We start from the raw sequence: 26,744 nt of genomic DNA on the forward strand, positions 1-26,744 counted from the left end.
TACAGCTGCATTTGAAAAATTAGCATCTGCCAGCAAAATATTTTTGGTTCTAATGAAATCCAGAACAGCTGTCGATATTGTGGTGTATGGATCTCGATGAAATACGTACAAACCTGATTTTTAAAAATCGCAGAGATGAGCTAGATGAGAACGTTAAGGCATTCAAAAAGGCAAAGAACTAAAACACCAAGACAAAACAAAAATCTTGTTTCATTGTTGCTTAATGACAAAATTGAAAGACATCAAAAGCATCAAATTTGAAGCTTATTCTCAGACTGTGCACAGCTTGTACTGGTACTTGTCTTTTACTTTTCTTTCTATTGTCCTGCACTACCTTTGCTAATACACAGTTGTTTCTCCCTCCAACTCCCTCCAGCAACTCCAAAGGAGACTTTTCCCATGTCTTTCATTTCATTACACCTCACCCATAGATGATCCAATTAAAAAAAAAAAAAAAAAACAACAACAAAGCAAACTTTTCTATAAACATTTACAACTCAAGTTTAACTCATGCATTAATGCTTTCCTAACTAACCTATAATATCAATACATCTGACACCTCCAAAAGGGTGTTTAGCCATCAGTTTAATTTCAACATTAACCAAACAGTGTTTCGATGTTTCCTAAACCCTTTATTTCCACAAAATGCAACTTTCCTCCATCATGCCCTAAACTGGAGTGTTATTTTTCGTTTAGACAGATGTGAGGCAGCTAGAGATGTGCCTGAACATATTACCTGTGTAGCATTTGCAAGACTCATCCTCTTCCTTCTGTGCACAGAACTGATGCTTCTGTCCAGTTTATCCTTATCATTCTGTTCTGACTATTGCTCCATCGTCAGCCTTGGCATGTTCCATCTCAATTCACCAATTTCCTTTTAAAATATAATACTAAAGATCACTTCAGTAGGATGTTCCAAAGACAAACCATTTTTCTGTTTATTAAATTATCTCCCCCCACAATAAAGTGCTTGTCTTCTCCTTTAAAGGCCTTTTTAAATTTGTCTTCACATTAAAATATTGACCTTCATTTCATGGATTGTGCTTAGAGATTTTTCAGAATTCCTTCGTAATCTCACTCAAAATGCATTATGCATAGAAAAACCATAGTTTTATTCAAAATTCCTGTTGAAGTTTTTGTTGAGAACAATGATTTGACAAATAGTTTGCTATGATGCATTTTACAATTGTGACCAGTATTGTGCCATTATTTCTTTCCTGTCTTGTTCATGCGATACCTATATTTTTAGAACCATCACAAGAGACTTCTCCTACCTTAATTCTACTGTAATACAAATAAAACATAATGGAAAAATATTAAATATACACATAGAAATGGTTCTAAATCAGTGACCACAACAAAGTTGAATTACATATATTTACACACATGCATACATACAATGATCAAGTTATACCAAAATTAAATCATTACATACAGCAACATCTGTCTTTTTCCTTTAGACACACCACTACTACATACAATGAAATTCACATAAAATGAGAAAGGCATTTGTAGGTGTGCTTTAGTTACTACTCTAGCTCTATCTTCAGCAGCACTATTGCAGCATTTTCCAGTACGTGACACTTTGTAACAAAGCATCCCTCAACCATAGCTGGAGCACCAGTTAGTGTCTATGTGCAGGGCAAGTGTCTCCAGGACAGGAACAGGAAAGCTAGAGATGGGAAATGATGGATAGGAGGATGCCACCAAGTATGTGCTTCACAAGAGTACAGAATCAAAACTCATTCTTCTCTCTCAAAAAATACACACATTTAATGTTGGTCTTTTAATTCTAAGAGAAAAGCAATTCCAAAAATACAAACTGAACATCAGAGTTAAGTCAACCACCATAATAAAATGAAATGACATTCACAATAGTTAGGTCTATGGACAGCTGAAGTGTGACAAGTATTTTCTCCCCACATCACCCCCACTAAAGCCCCCAAGTACATTCCAATATTTATCATTAAATGAATCTTTATGAAAAATACTGCTGGTGTTCAGTTAGAATTAAAGGACTTGGATAAAGTGAAACAAAGACAAATACAGATGGTGTGAGAAAGGTTACAAAGGCTTTACATTTTGCATTATCTCAAGATATAAACATTCAAAAATTAACATGAAGTCACTGTGTTACCACAATATTGCAGCTATAGGCAAGGCAACATTAAATTAATAGCTGAGGGTATGAGAAAAAAAACCCATACATTTTAGTGAAGGTAAACAGAAGTGGGAGTTTTTAATTAGCACTTTTATAAAGCTAATATAACCCAGCCAGCCATAAGCCAAGCACAGGATAAAAAGCTTTCTCTGCTTCCTTTGGCTATAAGGTGACAAAAAAAAAAAAAACAGAAAAAAAAATCACCTTTTCAAGATGTTCAAGATAAGCAGAAAAAGTCAAATAACCAAGTAATGGAATAAATAAGTACTAACTCAGGCAGTACACTTTAAACCACTCTGTCATTTGTTAACATTACATAATTTTATTTTGGTGGCAAACTGTAAGGATGTAAGAAAACTAACCTTATACAGTACAGTGAATAACCACCAAAGTAAAAATATTCTTCTGTTTACTCTTTGGCTAAAACCCCCTCAAAATAGCAGACAAAGAAAAAATATCTAATACTGGCAAGAGACTTTTTGACTTTTTTTTTAACAAGTAAAATAATCTTACCAATTTAAAACTTGGTACATTTCACAAACACAAAAGAGGTAATATTGTAATAAAACCAGTAACATTACTTCAATTGGCAACATTTGTTGACCCTGTGCAATAATATACTTCGTTCATACTACATTTATCAAGATATGCCTGTTTCTACAGGTATGTAGAAATCCTGCACGGCTCCTGTCAACTTACTTTATTACTGGGCCATGACATTTACAATCAGAGTGCCACAAGAGCTTTCAAATTGTTATTTGCAGTAGAGTTAATTTCAAAATCTTCAGATCCTGCATTATCTTTCAATGGTTAATTCAAGTGGAAAACAATGGAATGTAGAGCACATGAACGTCAATGACTGCACCCATTGCCAGAACACGCTGCACTGGTTGGACACTTTTCCTTAGTACATAAAAAGCAACAGCACCCAATAAGCCTGAGAAGAAATGCTGCTGTGTAAATACTGGCAACTATTCCTGAAAAAAAGAATTATGGGACGTATTCTCAGAAGCTGACTGATCCCATAATTTGTATTGCATAGGTCACAATCACACATCTATATACACGCCCGGGTGTGTGTGTGCATATACACCTCTGTGTATACGCACACACGCGCACACGCACACACACACAATATATTAAGAAGACAATGAAGTCTGGTCACAGAGCAATTTACAGGCTCAATATATTTTTTCTTTTTTTTTTTTTTTTTTTACACTTTGTTTGAAAGAAAACTTCAGTATTTTACAGTCTTCAGTAGGCATTATATACACTGCACTTATGAAATCTAGAAAGTATTGAAATAGAAATACATTTCTGCAAACATTTGGGTAAGAAAAGAAACCAAGATTTTTCAAATATTTGTGCTATCTACATAATATTTTCTCTAAATCACAATAACTGTATCCATGGAATGTTCTCTAGAAAATGTCATCTTTTTTTAAACACCATGCACATTTTTAAGCAATTGTAACCCAAAATATCCCAACCTAAAACAATCTAACAATGTTCAGATTAAAAAATTTAAGTCTCAGATCAGATTTTTAAAAAGATAAGTCTTTATCACAAGAGCTGTAATGATAACAGTTACATGTTAAGGCTAAACTGGTTTTGTTTTTTTGTGGGGTTTTTCTGTTTTTGTTTTTTTTTTTTAGAAACACATTTGAAGACCATTTCTCTCGTGGCTCTGCATTATGAACTGTACTTACAGATGACAGTGCAGTGAACATAATGTTCAGTCCTACAGTCAGGATGCAGTTGCTCCTTCCCACTCCACAAGATACTGCACTTTTCCATCAAGTGTCACCCGACGAGCCAACACACGGTACTTTTCCCCACAAGCTATTCTACCTGCTGCACCAAAATAACTAGTGATGGAGTTCTTCAGATGATTGAGCTGCAACTCCTGATCTGCTAAATTGTTAAGTATCTCTGTATTGAGTTCATCATACTGGTAATCTTCCTTGCTCTCATCATCTTTCACAATTTCTGAATTTTGAGTCTGGAGTGCTTTGCGTGGAAAGCGGCCTCTCCTCCTCAAATGTGGTATTGCAGCAGGCCAAGTTCTTCCTGTACGAGTCCTTTTTCTCGAGTCAGATAAACTACTGAAAATAAAACCCCACAGCATTAACTCCAAGGGAATTCAAGATGTATGCCCTATCATCAGTTATTTCCATGCCACTCATGTAATAATTTCTGTTGTTTTTCAATCAAAAAAAATACTTATTGCCTACAGATAGGTAGTCATTTCAGAACTCTAAATTAAACATGAGCTTTTTGAAAACTGACCATTTATATCAATAATGCACACAAAAATTACTCATAAAAGCACTCAACAGCATGAGCCAGAAAGGGAAGACAAAATAGTAGAACCCATGTATGTCAATAAAAGAGAAAATTCTATTTGCTAAACTTGAGAGAGGGAAAAGTTCAGGTAAAAATTTGCTAGCAGGAAGGTTGACCGCAGTTAATAATTTATTAATAAATTCTGTGCCAAAATGTTTTCATGCTCTATTGACTCTAGAAAATCACAGCATACTTAATATTTTAGAACATGAATATACAAACCTACAAAAACAAAAGCTACTAAAAATAATTCAGGATACATCAGTTTTTTTGTGACCACTAGCGGAAAACGAAGCTCAGCAAATATTTACACAGTTTAATTCTTTTCAGTAAATGTCATTTACCCACATATTTTACATCAAAAACAATGGTTAGCAAGCACCAAAAAAATCTTCTCTGAGATGTAAGCAGAACTGTTAAAGACAAATTTTCAGTCACCCTATTTCTTTGTATTTCCCCATGCTATTTATAGCTCTACTCTGAGAAAATGTTATTAATACACTACAAATCTTGATCTTTATAGCAGACAGAGTAAGTGAGCAGTTACCTATAATGTCTGGAAATGTTAGATGAGGTAGTTTCTTTCATACTGGCAGCACCTGTGGATTCCACATCTGAGGTATTGGATGAATGTGCAGTTCCATCAGATTTCCTGTTTTGCAAGAGAGCAGGTTTGCCATGTAGAAAAAAAAAAAAATGGTATATTAAAAATTGAGCTGACATTTCAGAAGCAAACAGATGAATTACATGGCGTTACAATGTTTTATGGGAGGGTTGTTTTTTGTTTAGTTTACCCAACACTGCAGGGTAATTCCAAGGCTGGGTTCTCTATCACTGGAACTGGTTCATTATCCTAAGAGGGGGGGAAAAAAAAGGCACTTAAATTTTTTTATTTATTTTATTGGAGAGCAGGTGGGGGAATATAAATTCATATTAACTTGTTATGTTTTTCTTCAACATTTATGATGCTGTGAGAAGGAAGGGAGGAAGGGGTAAGAAATATCCTTACCAGAGGAGATGACTCTGGAGTTTTGTGAATCATTTTTCTTGTATAGGGACCAGGTGGACGACCTACTGATTTTTTTTTCCCCTTTCTTTCTATACCATTACTTAATTCCCTAGAAGAAAATTTGTATTTTATTCTGTATTACTGATGATAATTTTCACTGAATACACATTTTCCTTTGGCAATGAATATACAATTAGATGTTTATTTCTAAAACATTGTATTAAATGAGGTGATTCTGGCAAATCAAAATTTGCAAGTATACTGCTACATTTTGTCTCTATAATATCATAACAGATTCAATGTATTTCTAGGGACATTACTGATTCCCAAATGTTGAAGAGGAATGAACAAGTATTAAATATAATTTCCTCATGTAATCACTCTTGGTGAAAAAGATGGCACATTTTCCAGTACAAGTTACTATTTCACAACATACTTTCTATTGAGAAGTCTAGTTAGATTATTGCCTAAGAGACCCAATAAGGCAAAAGGTTTTGTTTCCCAAATGACAGCAAAGTTCTTACTGCTAAATTCCATGTTGATTTTTTAGAAGAGTCCTAATAGAAAGTTAACTACATTTCCTTTAAGACCTTGTTCTCACAAATAATCTGCCTATACATTAAAAAACCCAAAACATTCTACAAGAAAAAGGCCTTTTTTGTTGGCACCAAAAACACCCAAAGTAGCCAAAATTAACCACAACACTGCTAGAATGACTGGGTTATTTTACCTCACATCAGGGATTGGTTTAGATGACTTTCTGCCTTTAATTTTGAACTCATGTGAAGTTCCTTCTGGCTCCTTATCAGCCTTTAAAGCAGCATTCGGTGGCACAGGAGGAACTCGAATTCTCAAGCCAAACAAATGCTTCTTTTTCTTTATTTCTTTTCCAGACATAAACCTAGATGATGATAAATTAATTGTTAAAATTCTGATGGGAATGTAACATTTAAAATACCAGGGTACATGCAAAACAAAATTATATTCAAAGAGAATACTCATTCAAACACTGTTTTACTCCCCTCTCTACCCCATCACAATCCTCCTTCTCAAAAACAAAATGTGAAGTGGAAGAAGGATGGAAGTTATAACAATTCTCTTTCTTCGTCTGGATTACAATCAAAATAGTTATGTAATGTTTTAACCTGAAACAGAAACATTATTTAAAACTTAAAATGTTATCTACAGCCAGAACAGTTATCACATAGACTGAAAACTAACCTCAGATTAAATAGGCAAACAACATTTAAAACAGAAAAGTTCCAATAACTTACATAGTCTTGTAATCATTTAATGCCTCCAGGACATGCTCATATCTTTCAGATTTTGGTGTGTCTGCCAGCTGTAAAGCATTAAGAAATTATTTAACCTCTCAAAAACTTTAGTAATAGAAAGATTCCAGTTACTCTGAGTCATTGTAACTATAGACTTGAATGTGAAGTACATTAACAAAATATTAGGTATGGTTGCATATTAACCATAACCCCATATATTTTGTGATTTACATCCACAGAACTAAAGCCGGATCAAGCCAAGGACATAGAATGAGTTTCACTTTTAAGAAGTACACTAAAAAAATCTCAATAACATTTAGTGTAATGAGGGAACACAACACTCTCCCGAGACTCCTAACAAATTAATTAAGACTGCAAATAGAGGATAAATAATTAGGTTCTTTTGTCTCTGTAGTTATGATAATTATGGCTAAGTCCTGCCATAGGACCCAACTGATTTCTTTTTTAATGCTACTCAACTTGATACAAAAAAAAATAAAGGAAAACACCCAGGAAAATTAGAATTGGAATTATAAAAATCTCAGTAGATCTATTTTCATGCCCCTTTAGTGAAGACCCAGTCTAACCTCCCTCCTTTCACCAAAGCCTGAAGTAACTAGTCCCTACCAAGCTTTCAAAACATGAAATCTTCTCTTTGAAAACTTGCATAAATAATGACAGAGAAAAGCAAAACAAGTATGGTGGTGACTGTCACGTGGCTACATTTACAGAACGTAAAATTATATTGTTTACCTTTATATTTATGCATCTACTTTTCAATTCCAGCAAAACTACCATTATTTCCACTTGCCATGCCAAAACTTGTATATTTATCTTTAATTATAGAGCTGACAGTAGTTTATAAGTTTCACTATTAATATGAATACTAAAGACCAGATGTACAACATTTGCAGATCGAAGAAACCCCATAAAAAAAATCCAGGATCAGATATTTTCTAAAGGATACAACTCTCACCAAACAAGACAGAGAGAAAAGGTCAAAGAATTCAACATTATTACAGCTAAAAAGTGAGGAAATACACCCATAAACCCCAACCTTTTAACATGATTTTGGGTAAGACTGGCAGTCTACCTGACTACCAAAGCTAAGGGAGGTGTTCAAGTGGTTTTAGCCAAAGAAATAACCTGTCAAGTAAGAAAGAAAGTAACAACTTCACTGTATGCATTTCATACAATCCACTGCTATCTAGAGGTCTTGTAACTCTGCAGCAATAAACTACAGAAAACTGCCACATTTATTGCTTTCTAAATAACAACACATGAAAAATTACTGGCTTAGGAGTTCTGATAACTCCACCATTTACTGCTGTCTTACCTACAGTTAAAAACCCTTTCCTCTTATTTAAGTATAAATAGGTAGAGAAGGTAACTAAAATGTCATTTTTAGCAGTGGTAATTTAAGAAGATTAAAAACCCCTAAAATCACTATATTGTACATGTCAATTATTTCTGCGACCATATTGTTTCTCTCATTTCCCTAATTAAACAAAGTTAATCAGATTTTTCAAGCCACATTCTGCCAATGTAAAAGATATTTAAAATCTTCTCAGAATAAAGTATTGAAATTTCCTTAATACAGCTTGTATGAATTTATTAAAAATCTAGCCATTTGAAAACAGCATTCAGACCTCAAATTACTAATTTCCTTGAAGGTGTAGAAGTATTAAAGAATTAAAAATACTAATTAAAGATGTGAGTTTACTTATTTTAGATCTGCTCTTTCCTTCCTCCCCATTAGTTACATGTTTTTCACAGACTGAGCATGGATGGATTGGAGGCAGAAAGGGGAAGAGGACAGAACTGTAACCTTTTAATTTCTTCAATATGGCCTATGTGCTCCAAATCAATGACGGCTCCACTCTCCTCATCCACTGCTCTGACCAGCCAGTCTGACATGAAATTATGTTAAATATAATGAATATTATGTTAAATGAAAAACTAAATCTCTTCTTCTCTTCCTTCAATACTAAGAAAAACAAAATTCAAAATTAAATACAGCTTATATACTTGTTAAGCCAGCTATCTTACTGTATGAGAGTCATTCTTTTGAGAAAATGGTGTGAGAATTACATTTTGTGCAGCCTTTCACAATCAAAGCTCAAGACTTGACATATCAGACTTGCTGATTTTATGACTGAGGTAAAAGATACCATACATATCAAAGTCAACCAGATAAGCATTCATGACTAATTTTTAGAAATGCTTTAGTGTTTACTCGACTTTTTAACAAACTATTGACTCTGATAGTTTAAAATGCCCATGTTTACGCTATTTTCCATTTATTTATGTAAAAGTTACTCATTTAAACCAAGAACATACACTTGGTTCTCAAATTGTGTGTGCTAGTAAAAAATGGACCACAGTTGTACGAATTTACTGCAGAGAAGTACGAAAGTAGGATGCACTGATAGTGAATTTCAACCCATTATATGCCACGTATTAAGCCTTCAAAACCCTCAAAAATGTTCAGGCAAGAAAGAGTACATACTCTATCAGCAGTATGACACTGAACTTAATTTTTTGCATCTAACATCATATACAGAAACAGAGATCAACACTGGTCCTCTTAGTTAAATATGAGGTCAATCTGATTGAGTAAATGGATTTCCTTTAATGCTAAGATAAATCCTCAGTAATCAAATAGCTGGGAAAATAACTAGTACAGTAATAATCTAAAAAATGTCTTGACAAATAACTGAATCCAACTGGAAAAGTATCAAAAACAAACTGGATACAAACTGACCATCCTCACTGTAAGAATGAAGAAGCAAAGAAGAAATTTCTGAGTACAATATTTAACACAAACAATGTGTTACACCTTAGAGACAATGAATGTGGTCTTCACATGCAATATACTCTGCCTTCAATTCAACTTTTAGATTTTCAAGTCAGGGCACATGAAAATATCAAAGTAATAAAAGAATTATGAAACTAAAAGAATGTAGATATGCAACAGAATAAACAGTTAAGTAATGAAAAGTCACTGTACAAGTAATTAGCTGCATCAATCACTTGAAGAAATTTTACAGTTTAGAAAAATATACACTACTTAAAAAGCATTTATTTCTGCAAGGAAATCAAAAATTACTTCATTATTTGGGATTACCAGATTTTAAAGTATTAAAGGATTCAATATCCAGAGTAAAACAGTTCACAGGTTGTCAACTTTCAGGACATATGTATGTACTGTGATCTAAAATTAAGAAAGGGTATTCTACTTACTTACCTCACCAGGATGTAATCTATCCCAGTTTTCATTAATGTAGGCCATAAGTTCAAGCTCCGAATCAAAATATTTCTTTTTATGAATAACACTTAGGTTGTAAAGGCATAGATGTGCTATATCTACCCTAGAATATTTGAATAAAAAAAAAAACAAAAACAGAAAACAAGTATTTTTCTTCCAATTGCTTTCCTTTGAAACAATTTAGTAGAAAAGATATTAGCATTATACAGGTGGAGGAACACAAAGACCAACTTAAGACACTCAATCCAGACAACACTATGAAGCCTCCTGCAATTTCTCTTTAAGTGATTCCTTCTGTTTTGCATCTCACTTTCATTTCTGCCTCATCTCATTGTCATGATATTTTTTTAAACTCCAAAACTGGTGTGGACCATGGCATATGTAAGCATGTCTGAATTCACATCGGAATGCATCAGTTCTGAATTCATGCAAGTATTTTGGTGAATATTTAACAAGGTAATTTCCACCATGTATTTATTAGCATTAGGTATATATCCACTAAATGGTATATAATTTCTATTACAGACTAGTCCCATTTAGACTATTCAAGGTAACTATTACAAAATGCACCAGGAGGTGTGCTCTGGTACTCATTATATTTGACTTACACAATACAGCAGGATCTGAAACATCCAAAAAAAAGCACTCAAGTTTGATATCACAATCTTCACATACACGCAACAAGTGAGTAGTTGCTTGTTACTTCACTGAAAGATCCCAGGACTGAATCCCAAGAGCATGCAATCACAATGTATCCCTACCTTTAAAGATAAACTTTGAAAGAAACTTATCCCTGATCATATACAGCAAGAATGACTCAGGAAACAGCTCAAGCTAACAAGTATATTTCCTTTTCAGCAAGGAGAACCAAAACACCAAAAAGAAAAGCAAAGCATGTATTCAACTCACTATTTTTTTAAAAATTCATACTTACCATCTCAAGGGTAAACGTTTGAGGTATTCTGGTCCAGAACTGCAAACTGAGCAAATGAATGTATAAAACCTAGAAATATATATATATATGTATACGTACACATGTCTGGGTGGTGGGTGTCCAAACACACACACACACACACACAATGTTTTAATACCCTGATTATGAAAAAAAAAGTTAAGCAAGCTAGAAATTCAGCCACATGGTATTTGTGAATCCCTTTATCTTACTTTAGCAACTTCTATAATATGTGCCTACTGGGCCAGATATAAGGTACTACTTCAATTTCATCCTGCTAACACTGTTTCATTCTGCCTGAGAAAGTCCCTCAACCTGCGACTGTTTCAATGAAGATGCTCTGTAATGTCCCCAGCACAATCCTTCAAATACAAAAACCTGTGCACAAGTGCAAATATTAAAAACCCATACATTCCTGCATCCTCAGTTCCTTCATACAAACATTCCAGAAAAATTCCCACATAAAATCATAATGAATAATGAATGAAATGCTCTTTGATTCTCTTCTCCAGTTTTCCTTTCATGTGCTGCAAGTGCTCCATGTTTCTCTTAAAATAAAAGCACAGACCAGTACTATTTTTCATTTTTGTCCTAACTCCTCACACATGAGCAGAGGATGCAGAGTTGCACCCATTGTATAAAGGATTTCCACACAAAGTGAAGGCAGTAACAGCTGGAACCCAACTCTCCATTGGTCACCTCTCCACTACCCTTCACTGCATCCTCCTATTCAACTGAGATGAAGAACTGCATTTTCCTGGCACCCGAACACAGGCTGACTCGGGTACAAACTTCTACCCAAAACTCACCCCTTTTCAAAACATACTGTTGTGTTATGGATGCCTAATAAAAGGTCACACGTGAGACTTCCCTCACATTTTTAAGCAATACAACCATGAAGTACAGCTTAATTTTCTTACCTGTCACCAAAAAGCATTGGCTTTTGGAGGCACTGCACACAAGCCTCATGAAACCACTGTTTACATTTGCAGCACTGCAACATCTTTAGATACCAGCTTCAACAACAGAAAGAAACAAGATGTGTTAAAAAAATTACTGAAAATTGTTTCTTGATTATGTTTAAATTAAATAGGAAGGGATCTTTTGAGCCAAACTGATTTTCACCATTTATAAAATAGTCATCTCCACAGATATTTCAGTAACATTTAGTTCCATAATTAATTACTAGAAAAGACAGACTAGGAATAATAAAAGCATAGTAAAAGAATTAATTAGGTTAATAAATTAAGAAAAAAAAAAAACATTTAATTTACTCTGACATCCACCTTTTAGTTCTCAGTAAGAATTCCAGAACCCCAAACAAGCTCATTCTGACATACTAGATTAGCTTCTTTGTTATTTTCTAAAGCACAACACAACTGCATTAAGTCAAACATTTGTTCTGGGGATCCAACTACTTGAATCCTCAAAAGAAACCTCATAGTTTACACCTTTTCCTTCTTCAGCTTTTTCCTTGAGAAAAGGAACCACGAAAAGCTGACAGTAATGTTTGTTCAAGTCTCAAAAGTCTCAAACCAGAGCTCTATCCTGTATGTATTCACTCAAAAACTTTGCTTTTCTGTGGGACTCTTCACTTGCCTTGACCTCAAATCTTCAATGCTATCTTATTCATTCACTCACTCATGCAGACACCAGAGTACTCATTGCTATCTGCTTAAGAAGTCCTCTTCTTGCCTTTCTTGTAAAAAAGGACCAGCAGAGAACTCTGTAATGCCATAAGAGGAAAAAATCTTTCCCCTGCCAGTGACTGAAAACCAGGATATGTTATGGTAGAATCAGACAACTGTCTAGTCCAACAAAATTTAATAAACTAATCTACTAGGTACATTTATTTTTGTGACTTATGGCAGAACTGAGTTCTGAGTTAACAGAACAGAGATGAAATCAGTTAACATCAGAAAAATTCTGCCTAGAATTGTGAGATCCTCAACAACAACTCTGTCCAAACTCAGCACATCAACAGTAGTGACAAAAAATTCCTTGCTCATTATAGAATGTAATGTGATTATCTGTGATGGTCACATGACAAAATTAAAACAAACCAAAGTACTTCATGGGAGAAGAAAATAAATTAATAATATATTCCCCACTGTGAGACACTGAAAAAAATGTATAGAGAACTCAAAATCCCACCTTGCATCCAGTTTCTGATATGTACACACAACAGAAACAGAAACTAACAAGTTCACAACAAAGGCTACAAGAGCCCAAGTTTGTGGCTGCAGTGGATAAAAGTTTTTACGTATTATCCATTTACTTACTCTCCAGGTCCTCCACAATAGCAGTAACACTGCTGGACATTGGTTTTATGACCTGCATCCCACTCAAGGTCTGTTGCATTATATGGTAACGTTTGTTTCATGACTTGCAGTGCTTTGGCATTTGGTCCTTTCTTAAGCGCACCACCTCTCTGGGCAAAAACAGATAAATTAGTTTACAAAAAAAACAGTAATATAATTCTGAAACTTCCAAAGCTTTTTATTTGATTGCAAAAAGTTTTCATAACTTTCAAGTAAAGTATTTTCAGGTGTATTTGTGTTTGTACTAATATGTTTGTTTAAAAGTGAAACATCGATTTCTAAAAATAGTATTACTTCTCAACATACAAAATTTGCATTCAGATCAAATATAAGAGAGAAATCACTAAAAAAATGCCAGATCTGTTTATTGTTTCCATTTCAAAATCAAAGACACATGCAATATGAAACAAATTCATAATTTTTTTCTAGAAACACACCTTCGTTGTCGTTGCAAAGACACACTGTCGACAGAGCCATTTATCATCTGATTCAATCACACTGGAATCAATATTTGGTGTGTGACACAGCTGATGATACCCTGTATGAAAAATGACCACCCAAATAATGATTAAAATGACAAAAGCTTACACAGAATCAACTATATATAACTCTAATGTAACTACAAGGCATTATCAATTAAGTGCCAAAATCCTGAACAAAAAGATTGGTAACACATTCAAAATGGTCTTTTAAGCTTTCTTAGTAGAAAAAAATAATCTTGACTTACAGAACAGGTGTTAGTCACTTTAACATGGATTATCATCTTTCACTGAGCTGTTAATAGCCACTAAGGGCTACAAAATTTAAGATCAGTTGAGCAGTCAGTCATAGCCGGGCAAATATCCTCCTTTGTGAAACAAATCAAAACATCTTTTAAAATGCAGTAAATAGAAAAAAAAAAAATCTAGTTACCTTGCCCACATTTATCACATATAACCATTTCATTTGGTGCTTCTGAATACTCTTCCTGACATATTGTACAGACCATTTCCCCACTCTCAGTGGCTCCTAGACAAAGATGAGATGGTGATTTTTTTTCACATTATATCTGCAGTAAGAACAGTTACCACATGTATAGCCTTCTTCACAATTTCACTTACAGATGCATGCGTTGTAGAAACATTGTTACAGTGCCAAAATTCTTAGGAATATATTCAGACATTTTGTACAGACTGTTATAAATATTTATATCACTTATCATAAGCTATCAGACAGGCTTATCATATAAGCTTTATACTGCCTACTGACTATGCAATCCATGATTCTTCAATGTCAACAAAAATTCAGTAACTTAATAAAGAAGAAATTTAGACTAAAAATATCTAGAAATAAATACTAACTGGACAGCTAATAGATCTTTTCTATTTATATTACTCCGTGTTTCTTTCCATGTAAATACATAAACCCTTTTCATATCCCTTTGACAAATCTGCCAAAGCTGCCTTAAACTCCAAAGTTACTACAGTTATTCCTACTCATAGGTATCTGCAAGTGCACAAAAGCACACAGTTACAGCAGAGAAAGGAGAAAAAAAAATAAGTTTGCAAACTGGAAACAAAACTACCTCTTGCTCCATTTATACCATGTACCAATGTAAAAGTTGATTGAAATACAAGCTTCTTAATTACAGAATATGCTGAGTTGGAAGTGACCCATAAGGATCATCAGCTTGAAATTTTCTCATACTCATTTATTAATTTTTTTTCTTATTAGCATAATTTTTGTTCCTGGATCACATTAAATTCTATCACTCTTTAGAATGAAAGAATATAACATGACCATTTTTTCTAACAGTAATTTAAACAAATAAGATACCAAACAATTACTACTTCATGGAAGTTCTTGCCTGTTTGTATGTCCTTCCAGAGAACCCAGGATTTGGAACTGTCTTCAAATATAATGAAGCAGTTCTGTTTCAGTTTGTTTATCTGAAAGACAGAAATACAGTGGAAGCCATGAGAAAAAGCACTAAACAGAAGAATGTATATAATACTACATAAGTGAGACAATAATACTGCAATTTTCAACAGTATTTCGACCCTTTAAGACTCCAGTGAAGTTAAAAAATGTGATTACCTTTTTGATAGTTCCAAGATAAAACAAGCCATCTGACCATCTAGCTAGGACATCCTGACCTTCCTCAAATTTACAAAGTGGCTTTTTGGCTTTCTGTCCATCACGTAACGACAGCTTGGCCAGAGATGCTGAGCTCTTATGGCTGCGACGTAAAGGAGACCGCTTATGGACCAGTGAATTACCCACCGCTGCGGAGTCTCTAAGGGAAGGCAAGCAAGAGAACAGGTAACCACAACTGGGTTAAAGGAGCCATGGATTGGAAATACCAGCATGACCAACTCCAGAACCTCAGGCAACCAAAGTCCTGCTCGTCTTTTCTGACTTCACACACCTTTAACAGCAGTGCCTCTACTACTATACATGTGTACAAAATCTGAAAGGTGTAAGTTCATAAAAGAGATGTGTTCTAGGAAATCAACAAACGTAAATGGGGATGGGAACCGCAAACTTTCCAGCTCAGAGACTCATCATAAAACCACCAGAAGCATTGAAAAACACATCAAAAACATTCAATACAGGATTACTTATGCAAAACTCAAATCACTGCCAGTTTTATAAAATTCCAAGGAAGCTAAAAAGGTCCTAAGCCAATTCTAACTGCATTGCCTACGCCAGTTCTAACTTGCATTACCTACAGGTTGAGCATTACCCTGGCTCAAGGTGAATACTGAGGTACCTCCAACACAGAATCGTGCAATGCCACTAAGCACAGCTGTAGAGCTTTCCTGCACAGGAAGAATTTCTACACGTTGAATTTCTTATGTACAATAAATTTTCCTCTCTGTTAGAGTAAGGGTAGAAAACAAGGAAGGAAAAGCAACAGATCTTGCAACCTTTTTTAATACATGAAACCCAAAACTAAGTTATTTGTATCAATAAGCACTTTTCCTCATATATTCCACAATACATAGTCTATGTATAGGTAAGTGTGGATATGCTTTTATGTCAGACTGTCAAACACTACACTTCAATTACAGTAGTAAAATACAGGAAATTCTAAAACAGGACCAGAGAGTGCACAAGGAAGCACTTCAAAAGTAATACTCAGAATTTGAGACTATGTAATAAAGTTACCATTTGTATATACAAATGTATTTTCTCTAGAAACTACACCTATGTGTAAACATGGATGCAAACACAATTAGGGACCAGGAAATTAAATAGGACCCAGTCAACTGAACAGCAGTTTCACCTCACTCCAGGTATCTTAGGCACATTATCAGGACCAAAAATATTTGAATTAATTGCAAAGCACCAACAAAAAGCATTAAATTAATCAGTGTCCTATCTAGTTAGAGAATTACTATACAGGTATTTGAGAACTTGCTCTACAGCTTCAAAGAGAAAGGAATCCTCTCTAAAGAATTTACTACTCACATTTAATATGACAAAACTGGAAAGGTAATGGCTTAAAGTGTCATGTTAAATAGTTTAAACCAAGAAAAGCACAAGAAAATCAGCTGCTTTAAGCATACTTATAATCAATGTGACATTTAGCAATGACATTACAGTAAGAGCAGCTAATAATGAGCCTCTGGCATCCTCATGCACAACTGGGTCACCAGTTTAAGTCCTGCTTGATCCCAAACACAAAAATATTCAGAGGGGTGACTAGGAAAGACCAGAGGAACAAAAAAATCCTTTGGCTTGTTTCACAGTTAACACCTTTCATCACTGCAACAGAAAATTAAACTGCTATTTTCCATCTTCTCTCTTCATGGTACAAGTAACAATGTTCAGACTCACCACCAAGCCAGATTTCCTAGATAAAGAATCTTACCAATTCTACCTTTCTTACACAAAAGCTAATTCATTTCATTGCTACTTTTCCTCAGCTCTACTCTAGCCTCTGATAAAAGAAAGAGACAGGATACATGCAGCATTCAAAACAGGTTTACAATAACAGAATAAAAGTGTAGCAGCCAAGGACACATTTTTTGCTTTCTCAGTGCTAGCATCTAGTTTACAACAGGTTTGACAGAACTACTCTCAGAGAGGTACAAAGATTTTTTTTTTCCATTTTTTTTTTTCTGGTGTTAAAGACCCTAGAAAAAGCTAGATTAGCCTAGCTAGGCTAACCTAGAAATAGGTAGCCACTCCTGCTACAAGGCAGCAATGTTTGCTCTTCTTCCCCAGTACTTAAAAAATGTGTGAAAGACCTCCTACCAAATATGCAATAATACACAAATTCATTTATCATAAACAATACAGATTGTCACTTAAACAACTGTGAGCTTTATATTTAAAAAAAAAAAGTCTCCAAAAGCATTCTTTTAAGCACAAATGTTTGTCTCATACCACCACTGAAATCACAACCAAAAACAAGTGTGCATCATTTTCTGGCACAAAACACTTAAATGAATCTATGCATTCACTTATACAACAACGTAAAGACACAATAGCAGCTTCAGCCCCTGAAGAACCTTGATACACAATAAAGATGTGAGCCAATAAAGCAGACACTTCTCCATTGTCCACACTGCTCTCTTTGTGAGTGATGGCAGTGCTGGAAGCAGCTCCTGCTGTGGCAGTTTATGGTTTATCTCAGAGACTGAAAATAGGGTTAGTTATTACAATAGGCTGACAGTAACTTAACAGTTGCTTTCCACATGGGTAGGAAGTGTCTCTCCAGGGAAACCTTCCCTCAATGTTTTTAACTGTGATTAAGTAGGGAGTCAATTGTTTTAACAAATTGACTTTAATGAACAGGACATAAGTTACTTCAAGTAGGTGTCTCTGAAGTATCTCTGGAGTCACTGCACAAGAAATGCAGTGCAGACCAGAGTAAAAGCTACATGCATAAAGTGTTCCTAACTTGCCCCTCTGTCTAATCGCAGCTCTAACTGTTGCAGGTATGACGTTTTGGCACACCGCTACAATTAAAGAAAAAATTTGTTGGGAGTTAAAATACAAACTGAATTTCAAAATCTGCAAACAAGAAGGTAAATGTTCCACATTTTCCAGCAACTTGCTTTCCAGTCTTCCTTAAAGTTAGCCTCATAGCACCTTCCTAACATATAATACGGTTACTAACAAAATTAGTAACCTTGAAATAACCATTTCCCCACCATCTTAAATACTTCTCTCCAAGAACTTAAAATTGCACAATATCCATCAGATGCACTGTTTTTCAAAAATTCTTATAAAGATCAACATTATCTCATTTAACTTTCACAACCAAGCTACACTGTATGTCATACAGCATGCATGGCTTTACATCTCAATGCTAAGTATGCTGTGCTGTACTCTTACTCTAGCATTTAAAATGCAAAAACAAAGTACTTGTATATCCATAGAATCTTCCAGAAGTTAGTGGTGGCAGTCAGTAAGATGTGTCTGCACACTGATATATGTTTGAAAATAAAAATGCACTTTGACCTTTTTTTGAGAAGTTGATGTTATGAAGTACTGAAAATGCTCACTGATTTTTCACCTTGGAGTCTAGATCATAGCAACAGATATTCTCAAGCAAGACAGGCAGAAGGATACCTTCTATTCATCTACTTAATGAATTAGTTTATAATATGTTGCAGAAGCAGATTAATTGTTACTGTCAACAAGAATGGCAAACTCCCTCCCAAAGTCAACTACTTAAATCAGTCTGATTCATGAACCATAAGCAGTTACTATGCCTTTATATATTTATCAAAATCAGATTTGTTAGCTTTGACTCACTTGTAACTCTAACCTCTTTATCAACAGTTAAAAATTTTGGTGTTCATTTGGCGCCTCTACTCCTCTACCTCTACAGCTATCCAACAAAAGGAAGGAGTGGAAAAGCTGGGGGAAAAGATGTGAAGAGGCTGAAGGATTAAAGAGACTGAGCATTCTTGGGTCCAAGTGTCTTTTTCTTAAGATCATTCATATTCCTATACTCCTTCAGTCTCAACAGCTGCAGTGAAAAAAATTCTGTTAAGAAAAACTCCCTTGACGGGTTATTGCCTTTTTTTTTTTCCTCCAGCCTTCTCAGTTCACTGATCTGCTTCACAGGATGGTTGTAAGCACAACTGAATAAATGCAAACAAGCAACTTCAGACACAAACTCCCTCAGCAGGCACTGCCAGACTGCATGACTGAACTAGTCAGGTTTACTGACAATCCATACAATTTCAGGGAAGTCTTCCAGACCTGATTCACAAATGCTGCAACAGTAACAGATGATAGCTGTCCTATAAGCACAGATAGTATCTTTAATGCTTTCAAAAACTAAGTTACAACAACGAAGTGCCCAAAGAACATTGGGAGAAACTTTTAATCCACTGAGAAAACTCAAAGTGGGACAAATACCTCATTTATTCCTAGTAAACACAAATCACAGTGAAGGGATGACTACTATAAAGATTTAGCAGAAGGGAAATCAGAGAGAAATCACACAGACAACATTTACTAAGACAGAGGTTTAGGCTCTGACTCAAAACTGGAAATGTTGTATCCCACAGGAAAGGAAAATATAGTGAAAGAACTTATGATAACTAGAGAATCACTTCAGATTCTGGAAGTACAATGTTACTGCTGATGAATCACCTTTTTTTGTCTGAAGTTGCAAACTAGCCCTTTATTACCCTTTATTAGAGAAAACTGAACTATGAAGAAGTTGTAAGATGATGTAAAATACAAGCAGTCTGTTCCTCCCTCCTTAAAACAGGTGTTAACATTCATGTGGAATGAAGGGAGTGGAGGTCGAGCAAGGGCTCAGAACACACAAAACTCATTGCAGTTTCACATATGGCTTATCCAATACAACACCTTGCTCCCTTCCCAACAGCTCTAGAATGACAAGCTGGCTTCTCCATTACCTTCCTATTCTGTTTTCTTTCCCTTAATATGGATTCACTGATTGATATTTAAATTAAAGCGCCTCACAGAGAGAGGTCTGGTGACTAAAATAAGCCAGATAAGCCACAAGTGCTCACAGCTAGAAGACAGCTGAAGTCATGTTTCCAACGTTGCCTGTAACTTGGATCTGGTCTCTACTTTAACAGCTGGAGAGATGTTGGATCCTGGCCACATTTCTTCCTTTCAGCTTCTTCAGTATTTATGAGCTCTCACACCAACCATTACCTGTTCAGTGTGGCAAACATATTTTCCTCCCCCAAATAAAAAGATTCTGCTGGACCAAGAAGACTGTCAAAATCAACAGGATGACAGGTCAAATTTAAAAGTAACTTCCTCCACCCCAACCCTGGTCCAAACTTCAGATCAGGTTGATTGAACTGGTAACAAAAAAGAAAAAATCACCTTGCTTTTCATAATACCAACGTTATTGCATCAGTCACTTTTCAATTACACAGACTATCATATTAGTATACATTGCCACTAACATCTATTAAGCAAAGGATCAAGTACCAATCCAGATTATAGTCTATTCTCTACACTACTTCATAGACTGAAATTAATATTGTTTTTCCAATGTGCCATGTCATACAACATCTACAAAACACACTTGAAGTTCCTTATCTTTACACTATTTTATATGCTGGTACAATCAAAAGCCAACTGTACCAAAGAAGGGCAAGGGGACTCTAATCTAGACATCCCTCAGTCTAGAAATTAGAGAGTAGTGACTGGGGGACAAGAAATACATTATCAAAATTACTTTCAGTTTTAAGTGTTATTTAGGATAATACAATAATTCAGGGTAGAGAGGTTCTCAGGAATTCTCTAGTCCTGCTCAGCACAGCACGAGCCATGAGGCCAAGCCAGGTGGCCACAAGCACCCTGGGCCCCATTCCACTGCTGAGCTGCCACCCTGGGGACAGGGGATATTCCCTCCCCCCATCAGAATCTCTCTTATTCCAATGTAGGCATGTTACCTCTTGTCCTCCTGCTGTGCACTGCTGTGAAGACACTAATTGCATCACACTAATTTTCACACAGGAGCTGGAAGGCTGTAGTTATGTCTCCCTGAAGCTGACTGAAGCTGGTTCCCTGAGGCCCCTCTCACAGGGCAAGATCTCCAGTCCCTGACTGTCCAGGTGGCCCTACACCAAACTCTTCTGGTCTGATGGTTCTTGCAGTGGTAGCATTAAAACACAGCATTCTTCTGAGATGCTGTCTAATGAGTTTGGTGTAGAAGGAAATAATCACTTCCCCTCAAGTCTTCTACCTCTGTTATTATAGCACAGGATACCCCTTGCCTCAGCTCACAGGACACAGTGCTGGCTCATACTCTGCTTTCTGTCTGTCAGATCCCCAGACAATCTTGCAAAGCTGATCCCTAGCCAATTTTCACCTGGCTTTCCTTCTTAAGGCACAGGACTTTGCTTTCTTATCTGTTGAATTTCATTAAATTAATGTTCAATGTCTTCCTTCAGCCTTGCTGAAACTAAGATTGGACAAGGCTCTCCCCATGTTCAAAAACCCTGCTATTTTTAACACAGAAGGTGGTCAGATTGTTCAGGCCGTAATTTATATATTTTTATCATCACCTTCCCATACATCCAGAAACATCCTCCAGGAAGACTTCATAACTTCCCTAAAGACCAAGTGAAGCTAATCAACCTGTGGTTCCCTGGGTTGAACTCGGCCCTTTCCAAAGATGGGGTAACAGGTGCCATTCTCTAATCATTATGGATTAGCCCTGCTCTTCACAACATGTAATAGTTGTGAAGAGCCCTGCAATAACATCAGAGTTTCCTTGGTGGTCTTGAAAGCAGCCTGGTCCCATGGGCTTATATGAGTCAAGTTCACATATTTGTTCAAAGGTGCAGCAAGCCAATTCATAGGCCACTCAAGCAAAGCTTAACAAATCCATCATGGATAAAACTTAAAATATCATCTAAGGCAGAACAACTTTGTCCCACCAATGATTTCAGGCTAACCATTCTGTATTAGCCACTCCTTGCCAGTAAGATGAGAAATTGTAGCTTGCTTATTCTCAGCTTTACCCAGTCAACCCTAATAATACCCATGATGATCAAATGTGATTTCACATAATACATTACTATCCCAATAGGGTGGTTTGTTTTGGTGAGGGCTTTAATTCTTTTAAAGGGCCTTATCTTTTGGCTATGATTTTCTTCCTCTGAATTCTTCTGGCTGGTTAGAATCTTTAGGGAACTCTCTAGTTATCATAGAGTACCCTTTCATTTGTGAGTTTTTAAGCAGATCCACGCTTTCAAAAGTATATACATCACATTACCTGACAAAACTAAAATTCTGCTTCTAAGAAATAAAAAATTGGTAATAAAAAAATAAGTGAGGCCCTACCACCTATTAATCTGATTAGCAGTTAGGTCTATGAATCTGTTGCATCTCAGAAGTTTAGCCAGAGGACTGAGGGGAAGTGACTGCTTGTGACACAAAACTTGTTAGCATCTAGACAGAATATGGTGGTTTTGCTCTCTAACCCTGTGAAATATGACTGTCCTTAATAAGATTGATGCATACTGTTAAAAAGAGATGGTCACTGGGATAAGTGTACTCCCATGATCATAATACTATAATCATTTGTGAATTTATTGTTGTTCACATTCTCCCTCAAGAAATCTTAAATAACTAGAAGTGTTTTAAATCTATGTGATAAAAATAGTTAAAGTATTGGAGTTTAAAAGATCATTATAGAAACGGAAAGCAGGGAAGTAGGACAGGGCAGTCATGTACTGCAAGAGCCATTTGTTTGGGATAGATCACATGTTTGCATGTGAAGAGGCAGAAAGTAACAGGGAGAAAACAATGGTACCTGGTCACAAGACACCTCTTTAAACCAAAATTGTCCTTAATTGTATCCTCAGCACCTCTGTGAAGACAGCAGCTGCCTTTTGGGTTTCTACAGTATCCAAATCCAGTACACACAGCAACACACCCAAGGGAGGGTGAACACACACCCCAGCAATGAAAAGAAATAACAGACAACATGCTACCTTGCTCTGGGAGAAGTGGGGAAGAAAAATGGATTTCAGAGCTGACCAAAATCCCATAACGATAAGTTTTCTTCTTTAAGGTCAGTCTGCAAAAACATCAGCCCCTATAAGCGTCCCATAGAATTAAAAAAAATAAATAGATCTGAAACAAAAGTAAAGTAGTATTATCCTTGAATATATTTAGTGAATGAAGTATGTGCAGACTCATCGGAAATGCTCTCATCATGAGCTCTCCTCTCAAAGAAAGGTAAGCATCTTGATTTCACTCCTCCATGGAGGTTCTCTCCAGCCGTACCTGTGGTTTTATAATTCTTCTCCTGTTGTGTTTTGCTCAAAGACACACTTCCCCTCCATTTCCGGCAAGGAAGGCCTGTGAAGAAGGTGAAACCAACTCTGCAGCGAGGCCAGCGGCCGGTGACATAAAAAAATGTGGTCAATTCACAAACTAAGAGAAGATTCACACTGGCTTCAGTCACATGTGCTTCTAGTCTCATCTCCAAGCTTCTTCCTCCACAACTCACATGAGGAACACAAAATATGCTTTAGTGTCTCTACATTAATTTATGTCCACCTCCAGGGAATACAGAAGTCCACCGTCTACTGGGAAATTAACTGGAACTTATTTGTTACAGCTGCTCTTCTCATAAATTTTACCTGATCTGGTGGAGGAAAGGACAAACATAACTTCATACTAGCTACCAATTCATGTCTCTCTCACCTATTAAAAAAAAAAATACCCAGCTGACTAACCTATTAAGTCATATGAAAAGCATCCACATCTGATATTAAATTCTTTCCAGAACAGAAAAGGCAAGTTGTTGAGAAGCCACACACCTGTATTTGACAAAATAAGGGTTAACTGAGGAAAACATTACTACATTATACTCTCAGTAAAGATCCACATTTCACAGATTGTAGCTCCCTGCAAAGACCCTTCTCATTTTCACTGTATTATGCATTTCCTTTCATACCTTCAATCTTTGTTTTCCCTTATTATCCATTCAATGAAAAGCTATGAGCTCATTAACCTGCATTCTAACAATACAGAAACTAAACATTTTCACCCTCCCCCTTAATCTCAGATACTTTCAAATTAAATGTAATTTGAGCTCTCAAAAAAAGGGACAAACATTACCAGGTTAACTTTTACCAACCTGACCACAGATAAAAATAAAAAAATAAAAAAAAAAAAGAAAAACAAGGGGAACACTTTTTTTGTTACTATCCCATACTTTTGGCAGTTTGAGTACATATCATTGGTCCCATTCCCTTACACTAAGTCAAAAGGAAACCATGTCATTATCTATTACTATGTCAGACCTTTTAAAGTTATGACAAACTGAGCCTATCAGAAATTCCAGAAACAACCCTACTGCTGCACTGCTTTCCTGGCAGAGCCTTTCATTTAACTATGCAGGCCCTTTACTTCTAATAGCACCCTGATCCTTCATGAATGAAGGACAACCCCTCGTATTTCGACACTAATATCAGCGTCCAGAGTATCCAGCACAGAACCATATTGTTCTTTCACTAAAAGAAGTATCAACCCATTCTTTCCACACAATTCAACAAAAAAAGGGCATTACTGCATATCCTTTCAGTCAGCAACAGTTACCCCATTTAAGTGGACTAAAAACCTGCTGTGCACATTCAAACCATCAAACCTAACAAATTAAAGAGGCGAGACATTGAAAACAAACAAAAACCCCAAAAAATCCCAAAAAAAACAAAAACAGAGCCACAAAAAAAAAAAAAAAAAAAAAAGAAAAAAAAAAAAGGAAAAAAAAAAAAAACTAAAACAAAGTTACCAAAGAGCACCACTACCTCTTTGTGCTGCTCTCTTCGCCCTCGAGCAAACGCAGCCTACCCGGACAATATCCTTAAAGGAGAAGATGAAAATACAGCTGGCGCGAGGCTGATGGCACCTCACCGCCGCAGCCCCCGGCCCCGCCGACCGGCCCGCTGCCTCCCTCCCTTTGTTTTGGTCACCGAGGAGCACCACTGACCCTCACATTCGCCTGCCAGCGGCCGTTCGGAGGGAGCTCCCTCCCCTCCCCCAAGGCCGCGGGCCCCCCGCGCCGGAGCGGGCCCTCGCAGCGCTCCCCGCCGCGGCGCTGGGATGCGGCACCGGCGGCCCGGGCTGCGGGGACCGCCCCCCCCCCACCGCGCGGGCCCGGCCGTCCCTCCCCCCCCCCCCACCCCTCACCTCATTCGGTCTCCCCAGTGGTGCCAACCGCCTCATACAGGGAAATCGGCGAGCTCCGGAGCTTCCCCCTGCGGCGCGACGCGGTGCGGCCGGGCGCTCGGTGCGCAGCGGGCCCCCCGGGGGCGGACCGGCGGCGGAAGGCGGCGGGGGACGGTCAGACCCGCCTCACGGGCAGCCCGGCCCCGGCGAAGCCCCTCGCCATTTTTGTTTCCCGCGGAGGAGGCGCTGGTGCATTCTGGGAGCACAAAGGGCCGCGGCCCCGCCCCGGCGGCCCCGCCTGCGCCGGCAGCGCCGGGGGCGGGCGCGGAGGCGCCGCGGCGGAGGGATACGGGCGCAGCGCTGCCTTTGCCGTTGCTGAACAAAGAGGGACTATTTTAGGCGTGCGCGCCCGCAGAGGATCTGTGCGCGCCGCCGGAGCTCGTTTTTGCTGTGGCGCTCATTGTTCCCGCCGCACCTGAGGGGATGCGGCAGGGTCTGGGCCTCGCCGCTCCGCGGGATTCCCGCCCGGGCTCGGGGGAAAGCTTCTCCGCTTTCCGGGGGTCTACCCCGCTATGCGGGATCAGCCTGGGTCCGCCTTCTTGCCTGAGTGCTTGGCGAGGCGAGGCCCGGCCCCGGTACCGGCGGCTGCCGCGGCCGGGCTGTGGGCAGCGGACCGGGCAGTGTGCTCCTCTACGCTGACATCGGGATGCTGCCATTTTAGGAGATGAGCTGAATCTCAGTTCCAGTTTTTACCAGCATTTGTATCAGCTAAGCTAATGGAACAGGCTGGACAGGGAGTTCATCACACGGAGTTTCCTGCTGGATTCATTCAAAACCCACCTGGACGCAGTTCTTTGTTACCTGCTCTAGGTAACGCTGCCCTGGCGGAGGGGTTGGACTAGATGGTCTCCAGAGGTCTCTTCCAACACTAACAGTTCTCTGATTCCAGAAATATGTTTCTATTTTCCATCACTGTGTTTTGTTCAGACTCCGCTACTGGGCCATCTCTATGATCTGCATAGTTAAACACGGCAATTGCCCAATACCGTGGTAACAAACACTATAAAGCTTGTCCTAACCACGTAGGGGCCTTTGCTATGTGCAGCTCAGGCCTGGATCAGGGCTTGATCCAGGGGTGCAAGTGCTCCATGGATCAGATTTCACCAACTGGTGTCACTCTCGGGAATGGCTGAACTCAGAGGACTGGATGGTGAACTTAGCATTCCAATCTGTCTCCTGGTCAAGCTGCCCAAGTTCTCAAAGCCATCTGAAACTAAGGTACTGGAGCAG

At 37.5% G+C, this 26,744-nt stretch overlaps 1 protein-coding gene across 2 annotated transcripts; it reads right to left on the minus strand.

The window, feature by feature from the left end:
• Nucleotides 1-1,101: 1,101 nt before the first annotated feature.
• On the minus strand, nucleotides 1,102-25,723 carry MTF2 (metal response element binding transcription factor 2). Of its 2 annotated transcripts, none has more exons than XM_062497351.1 (15): nucleotides 25,476-25,723; nucleotides 15,408-15,606; nucleotides 15,178-15,259; nucleotides 14,244-14,339; nucleotides 13,769-13,869; nucleotides 13,293-13,441; nucleotides 11,931-12,026; nucleotides 10,993-11,061; nucleotides 10,038-10,161; nucleotides 6,791-6,858; nucleotides 6,247-6,417; nucleotides 5,517-5,625; nucleotides 5,302-5,360; nucleotides 5,055-5,159; nucleotides 1,102-4,263 (listed from the first exon to the last, which is right to left on the minus strand). In XM_062497351.1, exons 1-15 carry the CDS (start codon nucleotides 25,478-25,480, stop codon nucleotides 3,909-3,911), a joined length of 1,788 nt encoding a protein of 595 aa, XP_062353335.1. In that variant the 5' UTR covers nucleotides 25,481-25,723; the 3' UTR covers nucleotides 1,102-3,908. The 2 variants fall into 2 exon arrangements, with proteins under 2 accessions (XP_062353335.1, XP_062353334.1); XM_062497350.1 differs by having other exon boundaries at nucleotides 1,102-4,266.
• Between the last annotated feature and the right edge of the window lie 1,021 nt (nucleotides 25,724-26,744).

This window comes from Cinclus cinclus, chromosome 8, assembly GCF_963662255.1.
Source record: "Cinclus cinclus chromosome 8, bCinCin1.1, whole genome shotgun sequence".
Lineage (NCBI taxonomy): Eukaryota > Metazoa > Chordata > Aves > Passeriformes > Cinclidae > Cinclus > Cinclus cinclus.